The 12,522-nt window shown below is 34.4% G+C and overlaps 1 protein-coding gene across 19 annotated transcripts in view; it reads left to right on the top strand.

The window, feature by feature from the left end:
* LOC128236034 (centaurin-gamma-1A-like) overlaps positions 1–12,522 on the top strand; it is a 70,767-nt gene that overhangs the window by 54,472 nt on the left and 3,773 nt on the right. For 15 of the 19 annotated variants that reach the window (XM_052950838.1, XM_052950853.1, XM_052950851.1 and 12 more), the window contains 8 exons: positions 1,084–1,243; positions 3,268–3,345; positions 6,763–6,900; positions 8,536–8,609; positions 9,441–9,600; positions 10,605–10,722; positions 11,152–11,256; positions 12,219–12,306. In XM_052950838.1, coding sequence (XP_052806798.1) covers positions 1,084–1,243; positions 3,268–3,345; positions 6,763–6,900; positions 8,536–8,609; positions 9,441–9,600; positions 10,605–10,722; positions 11,152–11,256; positions 12,219–12,306 — 921 coding nt within the window. Of the gene's footprint in view, positions 1–1,083; positions 1,244–3,267; positions 3,346–6,762; positions 6,901–7,260; positions 7,332–8,535; positions 8,610–9,440; positions 9,601–10,604; positions 10,723–11,151; positions 11,257–12,218; positions 12,307–12,522 lie in introns of all 19 variants that reach the window. The other 4 variants (XM_052950855.1, XM_052950837.1, XM_052950844.1 and 1 more) reach the window with 3 other exon arrangements.

Genomic DNA, 12,522 nt, shown 5'->3' with positions numbered 1-12,522 from the left:
AAGCAAAATATTCGACACAAATACTAGTGCTGAGATCACTGGATCGCGATTTAAGTGCAAAATTTAATATAAGAACAAAACCAAATGATTTAATTCAATTCCAGCAAATATTGTGGTTGTTTTAAAAAAAATATAATGCATTGTTTATCAGAAATGTCCGAAATACGTTACACTGACGCAACCGGAAGTTAATTCATACAGACCTAGCATTCAATTCAGTGTACGGTGTTCGAATAGAATGCTTCTTGTCAATGTTTTAAGGAAATATAATGTTTTAAAAAGAATACATATATAGAAATAAGAAATAAAAAGTCAAAGGGCATTATAGAAATTATAAAAAAAAAAGATTTACAATAATAAAATAAAATGCGAAACTTATGTACAGCTATCATTTATTTTCGTCTGCAATTCAATGTCAACATGGCATCCCCGTCAACAAAAACATAAAATCCATATAGAAATGACCCAGCATCCTATTCTTCTAAAATCTGGAAATATTTCGGGTTTGAATTAAAGGATGACAAAAAATGAAAACTAAACAAAAATGAAGTGTTTGTTATACTTTTATAATTAATTTACTTTCAAAATATATATTGCTTTATAACCAAGTTAATTGTGAATTGATTCGTGGATCGCATGTCAAAGATAGCGATTCGAATCGGATCGCCTTCTGCCCGGCGATACACAGCCCTACCCCCTGTTCAGAAGTAATGCTCTTTAAGATACGTAACATAAAAGTAAATATTGCTATTTTGGGTCATACTCAATGAGCATCAATCCAAATTATTGCTGTATCGCCATCCGCCATAAACAATGTTATTTCCTCTCTGTTTAGCTGTACCTGGAACATGCTCATTGTAAAGTAGTGTTAACGTTACAGTCAAGGTCATATCAAGGGGCCAAGGTCAAAAAGTACCAAAACCACATGTTTAAGTCAATGTGTTCAAATGTATCAAAGGAAATCACCCTTGGTAACATGACAGTCAAGGTCGCTGGAATATGACATTGGGGTTCAAGGTCAGCCAGAACCAAGCCTGCATGGTATTGTTCAGATGTTATAAATGTATGCTATTTTTTACCTAGGACTATATGGAAGACGTCCGTTGTAAAGAGATCCCTCTTGGTAATGTGACCGTAAAGGTACCTGGTATGCGACCTCGAGGTTCAAGGTCAACCAGCTCCACCCAGGACCCCACCAACAATGGCAATATGGCCATGGAGATGAACAATCTCTCTATAGGAGGTATGATTTACTGAGAATTATCCTCATTTTCAAGCAATTTGCTACATTTATAACATGTCAGTTTTTCGAAGAATAAGATGAGATATTGTCATAGCCTTGTTTCTTTCCTCACCGTCTTGCAAAAACTCACCTTGGCCATTTCTCCAAACCAGTTGAAATATTCAAATAAAACATGGAGAGGCAGTACTGCCAGAGACATTACTGACAATTTAAGCAAGGCCAATAACTCTGGCTTTAATAATTGTGAAGTTATGGCATTTGTTTGACTGGGAGAAAAGAACAGACAAGCATTGGTGTTTCCTCTGTAGCACTCTTGTTGTATGAAATATTATGTGAGAAAAGAGTTTTTGTGCAAAAAATCTTTGAAAAGATCAATTTATATGTTTATGGTTTGATTATCAATTTACTGTTCAGTGGTGTCTAACCAGTGTTTTGTATTATTGAAGTGATTAACATTGTTTGAGAATGCCTCCTTAGTTACAATTTGGACATTTATTTTGTTACATATAACAATATTTGATTGAGTAGAATAAGTTACCGTAACTATAACATTTAGTAATGGTTAAAGATTGTTAGTATGTGCTTAAAACAAAATAAATAGTTTGAAACTTTGATACAACGCAGTGGCATAACCATTCATTTTTTGTTAATACGTATACTTAATTAAGTTTTTAGTGGTCTATATTATATTGAGTATACTATCCACTAACTGGGCCAGCCACTTTTAATATCAACCGCTTCATCTGATTAAAATCAATAATGACTGACTGCTGATTTACAAAAAAGAAGAAGAAATACTGCCTTCTCATTGGACAAAATATAACCACTATATGACCACTAAATATGTAGCATGAAACATTCGATGCATTTGTTGTTCTGTCTTTTTGCTACTGATCTTTTACTTCTGCTGTTTAAATAAATGTAGTTCTAATAGTTGTTTATTTAACATTTGCTGTCTTAATTGTATTTATTTCTGAAACATTTCCATTATGGATGGCATGTGTTTGATAGTCTCTGTGAAATCATTGAATACCATTGCACAATCGATGATAATATCCACTTTTGAAAGCTATAGTTCCTAAATGTATCAGCATATAGAATATTAGAATATTGAGAGCTGAAATGCTTTTACTTAAGCAATGATGGCATGGTAACCAATTTAAAAGAATAAGTGCTGCATATTTAAGGCCCTGGGGACAGTGCTTATGGGAGACTTGATATAATGCTAGAACTCAGATGTTGTTGGGAAACATGTTTATTCACCAACTGTATATCAGGCTTTGAAAAGAAAAAAGTGTATTTGAACAATAATAATTACAGAGTGGTTAATGACAAGATCGAGGTGTGCATATTTCCAAAACCATTGTCTTCAATTGACATGTTTGGCATACAGACGCTTATTTAAGGAAGTCAGAATGAATGACAATTGGAGATTGGTTAATGGCACTATGTACTTGTACCTATTTGAAGAACCATAACTCTTTGATCAATAAGTCCAGAAGTTACCTCCCTTAGAAATTAATTATGCTTTGATAGATGGAAAATTAGTTCTGGTATAATGTTAAAGAAAGTATGTTGACATTACTTTTGCTTAGAACAGATGGCAGGTGTTTTCCCTAGGATTTACAGCTAGAGGTTTTAAGACCCTTATGCTTGACAAATTGGGGGTCTCTGTTACTTCTTTGGGGTCCAAGTTAAGGGTTTGTGCTCAATGAACGTTTATGGGGGATCGAAGGGGGGTACAGTAAGGTCAAAATGGGAGTCCCTGGTTTAGAATAAAGTTTTCTGTGCTCAGGAAATCCTTGAGATGGCAATGTCAAATTGTACATGGTACATGAACTTAAATCTTCATTGAAATTAAAATTGAGAAATAATAAGCAAATTTGTACAAATTTTGAGATTTAACATGAAATTAGGACGTAAAGATAATTGTGTTTCAAACAGTAAATGATTTCACAGAGTTCAATGCTGTATCTGTGACTTGTGCCTTGTGATGTAACTCTATACTTGTTTGCGACTTGCAGGCAAATCCAAGGAGGGCTCAGTAGATGATAGAACCAATCTAGATGATGCATTTGTAATACCTAACTCACTAACTCCAGGTGCGTTGTCTTTAAGCATTTTACTTTGTGTAAGTTTGTAGAATGGTTACTAGGTTTTTTCTGCTCAGATGCAAAGACTTCTTAAAGCTGCGTTGAATCATTCAAAGTAAAAAACAACAACATCAAACATCCTAGAAGCTGTTTCATACTTAGAAGATATTTTCAACAGTAGATCTGCTCTGTTACAAAACTCTTCTAGGTCAGAGGGTAAACAGTAGCTGATATGAGTCTGGTTTCAACAGCCTCCAGTGTTTATGTCCATGGTGGGATCATCATCATTATCATCATCACCATCATCATCATCATCATCATCATCATCATCATCATCATCATCATCATCATCTTCATCATCATCATCTTCATCATCATCATCGTCGTTGTTCAAAAACTTAAACCTTGGCCATAGCTAATAAAATGTTTAAGATAAACAAATGAAACTTGGTATCTATTAATGAAGCCAGAATCTATATGCACATGAATGGAAAGGCCTATGAATCGATATTTGTCTAGTTATGCCTGAAATTGTGCATATGAACAAATGAATAGTTGTGCGTACACTGGAGTGCTCATATGAGGTTTGGAGTTACCTGCAATGAAGGAAATGTTTATGGTTATCAAAACAATACTAGCATGTACTTTACTCATTTATAAGCTTGTATGTCTTACGAAGAAAGTTAAAGTCTAGGTATTGTTATACCCTTGGTGTCTATTTGTGTCAACGTTGTTGTGGAAAAACTGCACATTTTCCATAACTCTAAACTTGTTTTAAAATATTTCAATGAAATTTGGTCCACATGTTGCTAGAGCATATTGTATGCAGGTGTACAGTCTGGCTCATATCATATAAATGACGAATGCCCCTTTTTCTTCTGAAAAACCATGACAGACAATCAAGTTCGCTCTGCAGCGCATTTGTTAAAGCATTTGGAAGAAAAACTGGCTTTGTGGAATGTGTTCATAATGAAAATAACCTTCCTTGTGGTACGGCATGTTAATGTATATGGCCTATATGTTTCTGAGATTGACAATATTTGTTGTGTAATGTTTGCATTCAACAGCTGTGTGACATAAGCATGAATTTGCGTCCCTTTTGACAAAATGAGTTTGCAATTAACCATCGTAGTTATAACATCTGATTGTCTTATATTAGTAATCTTATTAATGTTTCTAATTTTTTCTTATTTTAATAACAATATTCGCCAGACCTTGATTTTGCTCTGTATTTTTTCATCATCTGATACCTGCGTGTTCATTTACATCCAGACTTCATACTGTCAGGTGGGACATTTTTGACTTGCAAATTTTTGTTTTACTGCAAGCAAATTGTTGCGAAGATAATGGTTCAGAACTTTTGATGTTTTAATATTTTATCCTCTATAGCTCAGTCTGAAGTGCTCTTTTCTGTGGCCGGTGAATAATCTTTGGTCATAGGTTCGATTCTTGCTGAAGCTCAAATCTTTTGTTTATTTCATTTATATAAACAAGAGATGTTTGCCAAACATTATGCCCCCCTGAGCGCCATGTTGTCAGGATTATTTGAACAATTGAACGAAATATGCATGGACCTCCAAATCAAGTTTGAGGGCCATGGGTTAAGGCAGTGTCAAGTTATCACACAGACAACCTTCTGTGTTAACCCTTTAGCGCATGTATACGAGATAGGCCGACATAGCTCATTACCAGATGTATACGCATTTGGCCGACCGTATCCATTACTGGATGTAAACGCATGGCCCGCATATTTCAATAGGGTCATTTCAATATTTCAATTTTGCATCTTTCTTTTTGTAAACAATATCCCGGATGTTTATAAAATTAAAGTTTAACCTTTTGTGTATTGATTTTCCCTTGAAAATATCGTCTGCTAAATTGAGAAGGTGTTTATACTCCCAATCGCAGGTGTGATATCCCATTGTGACGTAATTAGACCACGAGCTAAGTACTGTATGGAATTTCCACCAAATTCATTGATGCGTAAATCATTAAATATATTACGTCAGTTCATTTTACCATTGAAATCAATTGAGATTATATTTACTTAAAGGTAATATTTTGTTTACAAACAAAAGAAACAATTAGTAAATGAGAAAATGATGGGTAAATTTTCTGTGAAGCTTATATAATGTCCATCATAGTTGTGGCTGTAAAATAGGTCATGTGCAAGCGTTTTGTTTGATCTAGATCTTTTTATTCATACCGGAAAATCATTTATCGGCTTTCTTTTTTTGTAAACAATTTTATGAGGGGGTAATAAAGTTAAACAGACACCTTGGACTGGATCTCTCAGCTGGATGACACCGGATATTCCTGACATATTTCTGTGTACTAATACACAAGAACATAAATTGTCCGCTTTTTAATCCAGATGGGTCTTTTTTATGATAGGGGTAATAAAAATTAGATCGATCCCAGCATTTTATTACCCTTTGATTTAATGCAATTATGACATTTCAAAGAAATGTTACAAATCCATCTTGAAAATACATTCACAGCTGAAATAAAATAATTTAATATTTCATCATTGACACCATTTATTAGATAATTTAATTATCTATAAAAAATGAATTCACATAAAAAAGATTTGGACACAATTATTTGGAGTAACATTGATTTTAAGGTCATACTGCTGTATTCATTTTCTCATTTTCAAATATCCAGAAAAGTACCTATGCAGATAAGGACTGCTTATCAGTAAGATGGCTATTGACTGGGAGGTGTAATCTGGCCACTTGTCTATGTGCTAAAGGGTTAAAGGTCACTGTGACCTTGACCTTTGACCCGATGACCCCTTAATTAAAAGGGGTCATCTACAGATCAGGCCCAACCCCCTAGTCAAGTTTGAGGGCCATGGGTGCAGGCATTGTCGAGTTATCACTCAAACAACATTTTCGCATTCAAGGTCACTGTGACCTTGACCTTTGACCTGATGACCCCTAAAATCAATAGGGGTCATCTACTGGTCAGGGCCAGCCTCCATGTCAAGTTTGATGACCATAGGTCTAGGCATTGTTGATTAATCACTTGGACAAGCTTTAAAATCCTTTTACCATTTAAGGTCACTGTGACCTTGACCTTTGACCGAATGGCCCTTAAAATCAATAGGTATCTTCTACTTGTCATGCCCTATATTCATGTGAAGTTTGAAGACTATGTGTCAAGGAATTGTTGAGTTATCACTCGGACAAGCTTTGGTCTACCCACAGTCCGACCGACATACCAACCGACCGACATGTGCAAAGCAATATACCCCTCTTCTTCGAAGGGGAGCATAAAAACCATTCAAAGGAAACTTTGTCAGTCAAAAATCCCACAGTACTGGTGTAGTGCTAACAAAATGTTAAGTGCACATGTTGGGATTGGTGTTGTCATTCTGTACCTGCTCTAGATCTTTTAAATGAAAAATACCCTTTTTTTCAGGTATTCCAAATGGAGATTTGAACAAGTTACAAGTAAATAATAACTCAAATATAGGCTCAAAAATAGAAACTCCGAATGTGAAGAAGCGACATCGGAGAGCGAAAAGTGGCGGAATCAAGGACTCCGGCCAGGGTGATGGTAAGTTTCTGTTTCCTTATTTAATTATTTTTAAACACAATTAAATAGTAAATACCAAAAATCTCTGAGTCAGGATTTTTTTTGTGTTTGTCTTTTCATGATATTATATTTGATGTGTTTATTAAGTATCCTTTCATGTAATTGCTGATATATCTTCATATACAATTTACAATGCCTGACATTAAATGGCCATATTCTGCCTCTTGTCAAAAAATTTCTTCGAAAATGAAATATTTATAAACCAAACTTTGCTAAATCAAAGCATAAAAAGTTGATATATACTTTGATCCGCAAACATAGTGAAATCCTAAGAGGAAAAAATGAGCCTTTTAATAATGTTTATAATTGCCCTGCTCACAGATGATGACTGTGAGTTTGTGATCGTGTCGCTGTACAACAAACAGTGGCATTTTGAGGCCAACTCGAGTGAAGTGAGTACCGGTGCCCGTGTACATTGCTGGTTTGGCATGCTGTTGTGTGGTGTAGTTTTATCCCTCAGCAACTATCAGGTCAAGATTACAAAGCTAACATCATTGTTATTGGAAGACTGTTAGATTTTTATCTTTAAACATATTAATAAATTCTTTAAAGTCATTATTTTCTTCAAGAACATTTTCAAAGTTGTTGAGTGATGAAACTACCTATGGATAAGGCGTTACAAAAAATGTTTGTTTCCGGTTTCCAAACAACTCTTTTTTTTATTGCCACCGTACACATTTGATTTGACTGTTTAAAAGTAAAAAGGAAATCTTTTGGGTAGCATAAATGTACTGTTTTCTTAGAGCACTGGAGTTAACATTGACCCAGACAAAATGGTGACAATTTTAAGTGTGAAAATAACGAGAAAAATCCCATCATATTATATTCGACAGTGTATTCGGAAACGAACATTGATTATGTTTTGCCTTAATTGTCAGCACGCCTCTTGAGAAGAAAAATGCACGCCATTCTGCTTGAAAGTCCGCATGGAAATTTTATCATTGCACACGCCTGCCAGATCATGGCTGTTTGTAAGTGCCATGTAGCCTTTTGGAGGTTCTGGGCCTGTCAGGCTGTAGATGATTCATTGAAGAAATTGCGAAGACCATGAGCCAGCAAAGACTAAAGATAGTGACCAGCCTGGCAACTGGACTTTAAAGCATGTACATAATCATGAACTATGGAAAGAAACGATCTATTGGTGATTTAATACATAAGGTTGCACATAAATAAGTGAACATTTTTACCCTTCATGGTAAGGGTTAATACATTTTGCAATCATGGAATATCCTTTTGATCATTACGTCAACTTGTGACTAGACATGCAAATCAGAGTTGGCACAAAAAATGGTATGTTATATGTGCCAATTAGCCACGATATAGATACCAAATTCCATCACTCTGGCTGAAATCACTGCCAAGTTATGTCCTGTGTTCAACTGAGAGATACCTTTCAGCAGCATTACTTTATGTTAACGGCATTAAAGTCCAGTTCCCATGCCATACCATCTACTCTCTCAGCATCTTTGCAGGAAGAAAGTGAGTCTTAAAATCAGGTTGATACACAACACCGGCCAGACAAATTTCGAGCATGCGACAGTTGGATATGTGCATGTAGATGTTGTACTGTATGGCTTGTTTCTCTGTTGTATTCAGACCAGGAAGGGTATGAATTCCACATTGTCTCCCTCTTCAATAAACAGTGGCAGTTTGAGGCATGCAGTATTGATGTAAGTGCTAGCTTTGCAGCAATGTTTAGGGGATAGTTTTTGAATTTCCATGCAAGTTCCAAACTAATTTCACTTATCGCAGAAAGCAAGATTTTCACAAGTGCCAATATTATTTTCTGCGATCACTAGGCGAACATATTTTGATTTTAGACCAAAATTTAACTTTTTTGTTTTTCTTTTATGCTAAAACTTAAGAAAAATGTCAGTTTAAGATAATTGCTGTTAATTGGAAAATCATGTTAAAAACATATAGTTATGATGTCATTTTGGTGATGTCATTTCAAAACAAATAACTCCTGCTTATTCCCTGATATGCTGCTTTTATAACTATTAATATGCTGAAACCAAAATCTATTAAGAGCATTAAAAATAACATTATGCTTTGCTGTAAAGCATAAAGGAAAGCCTTTTAAGTCGTGCTTGAATGCGTTGTTTGCATAGAATTGTGGATTGCTTGATTGCTGTTTTAAGATGGTATTGGAGTTTTTGCATTTTTCCAGATAAAAAGCGACAAAAAATGAGCACGGTCACTTTTATTTGATATTTGTAGATGCATTTTATTTAAACAGTTGAAGTATTTTTAATATCTAGGTACCTTTTAATAATTGTAAAAGTTTTTATATAATTTAAGTGATTTTACCATTTTCATACATAATATATTATCATATAAGTATTGACTGGTTTGTTATTATTAACTTGACTGGTTCCTCACTGTTTACCTCTGACTGGTTTAGTTAAATATTGACTGGTAATTGTAAGCCTGACTGGTTCCTCACTTTTTAAACTCTGACTGGTTTAGTTATTTATTGACTGGATTTCTCCCCTGTGTAGGAGCGTGATGAGTGGGTGACATCGATAGAGCAGCAGATCCTGGCCAGTCTCCAGGGTAACGAGAGTAGCGGGAAGAAGCAGTCGACCACCGACCCTGCAGGAATACTCGCCATCCGTAACACACGTGGGAATAACCTCTGTGCAGACTGCGCTACTCCAGGTATCTGAAGGAACTTAACGATTCTTGTTTACTGTGCAGTCACCATAAATGAATATTTGATAGTGAGACCAAATGTTTTTAGATTCTGTTCATACAATCTTTGATTTCTAGATAATCCAAGTGAACAAGAAACACAATCATAAAAAACCCCATCTTACATGCTACCGCCACTATGGTTTTATTCCCTTATAACCAATCATGAGACATTAAAAAACATTTATTTCTTAGTTTATGAAGATGTTAACACAATTTACTTTACACTGTGTAGCATTTGACAAATTTTATAGGCGTCGCATTTGACAAATTTTATAGGAGACACATTTGACAAATTTTATAGGAGATACTTTTGACAAATTTTATAGGCGTAGCATTTGACAAATTTTATAGGCGTAGCATTTGACAAATTTTATAGGTGTAGCATTTGACAAATTTTATAGGCGTAGCATTTGACAAATTTCATAGGCGTCACATTTGACAAATTTCATAGGCGTAGCATTTGACAAATTTTATAGGCGTAGCATTTGACAAATTTTATAGGCGTAGCATTTGACAAATTTTATAGGAGATACTTTTGACAAATTTTATAGGCGTAGCATTTGACAAATTTTATAGGCGTAGCATTTGACAAATTTTATAGGCGTAGCATTTGGCAAATTTTATAGGAGATACTTTTGACAAATTTTATAGGAGATACTTTTGACAAATTTCATAGGCGTCACATTTGATAAATTTCATAGGAGTCACATTTGATAAATTTCATAGGAGTCACATTTGATAAATTTCATAGGAGTCACATTTGATAAATTTCATAGGAGTCACATTTGATAAATTTCATAGGAGTCACATTTGATAAATTTCATAGGTACTACTTGCGACTAATTTTATAGCTGCCGTTCCACATTTGACAAATTTAATAGACACCATAGTGTTATATAGTAATTCTATGAATATTGATCTCATTTTGTATTCTTGAATCAAATTCATGTATTTTCTGTACTTTCTAGCACCGGAGTGGGCGAGTCTAAATTTGGGGACCCTCATCTGTATAGAATGCTCAGGAATCCATAGAAATCTAGGAACACATATATCCCGAGTCAGGTCGCTAGGCCTGGACGAGTGGCCGTAAGTATATGGATCAAGAATAATAATGTTCAGGATTAATTCCAGGATCTTAATCTAAATTGAGGGCTTTTAATTCCAGATTGCTGTTTTTTGATAGCGAATTGCATTATAAGTAGAAAGAAGTGCCTTGGAATGAATATAAAAGGCTTTGAGAACTATTTCTACAGTGGTCTAAGCCCCTTAACCCTGCTTTCCTCGTAACCAAAGTAAATAATAAGGATAAAATGCCATGCAATTACCATGGAGAAACCATTATGTCTTTCTAGGTTACTGATTTGAGGAATCTAGACAACTTGCCAAACCCAGCCTGTTTATCACTGTTAAACCTGACTTGGGACAGTGTTTTACATGTTGTAACATTAAATATTTATTACTGTTAAATGTATTTTCATACCATTGTTTATTCCATATTCCGTGTTTGTTTTCTAGGTTAGACCTGATTCATGTGATGACGTCTGTAGGCAACAACCTAGCCAATACGGTGTGGGAGTTTAACTGTAAAGGCCGGGTAAAACCCTCAACCGCTACTCCGAGGTAAGTGTAGGGCTTATATTGGTTTAAACATATTTATTTCATGAAAATATACAAGTGACAAAATATATTACATTCTTAATATTTAAGAATTTGATAAAAAGCTAAAAGCTTATAAAGATGATTTTCTTAGGGCTTATATTAATGTAGGGCTAAGCAGTATTTGTGTAGGGCTAGGCACTCCTTTGTGCAGGGCTTAACATGCCTTACTGCTTAGCGTTCTTTAGTGTATGTTCAACCATCCTTAGTAAAGGGCTAGGCACTCCAAGGTGCAAGGACCGGCACTATTAACACTCCTAAGTGTAGGGTTAAGTACTCCTTTGTGCAGGGCTCAGCTCTTCATAGTGTAGGGCTCCGCACTAGGATGAGCACTCCTTAGTGAAGCGATAAGCAATGTATGTTCTTGATGTATAATTTTATTTTATTTTACTTCTAATCTCTATTTCATCAGGTTCAATACAATTTTTTTTTTACTAATGTAGTATAATTTTCATGATAGAACTTTTAACTATCATGTTGTATTAGTATTGATACTGTTTAAGTATTGATGATATATGAGTACTGATGATAGATTAGTATTGATAATATATTAATATTGATGATAGATTAGTATTGATGATATATTAGTATTGATACTGTATTAGTATTGATGATAGATTAGTATTGATGATATATTAATATTGATGATATATTAGTATTGATGTTATATTAGTATTGATGATAAATGATGTATAAGTATTGATGTTATATTAGTGTTGATGATAAATGATGTATAAGTATTGATGTTATATTAGTATTGATGATAAATGATGTATAAGTATTGATGCTATATTAGTATTGATGATAAATGATGTATAAGTATTGATGTTATATTAGTATTGATGATAAATGATGTATAAGTATTGATGTTATATTAGTATTGATGATAAATGATGTATAAGTATTGGTGTTATATTTGTTTGCAGGGAGGAGAAGGAGAAGTGGATTAGAGCAAAATACGAAGCAAAAGAGTTTTTACCTCCACCACCTTATATTGATATTCCCCTTAACCAGGTAGGACCACATGCTTGGATGGAATAGTTACTTGGGAATGGGAAGAAGGAAGTGTATTGTTGGTTTCAAAGTATTTTAAAAGGGCTTAAATATTACATTTTTAGATATAAAACAGTAGAATCTATATTTATTTAAACCACAGGGCTCATGTGGTAATCCAGGAAACCTCCAAGGATTTTGAGTTCTGAATAATGTCTATTAATGGATGCCCCATTA

The sequence above is a fragment of the Mya arenaria genome, chromosome 5 (assembly GCF_026914265.1).
Source record: "Mya arenaria isolate MELC-2E11 chromosome 5, ASM2691426v1".
Classification (NCBI taxonomy): domain Eukaryota; kingdom Metazoa; phylum Mollusca; class Bivalvia; order Myida; family Myidae; genus Mya; species Mya arenaria.
This window is presented reverse-complemented; position numbering and strand designations above follow the sequence as displayed.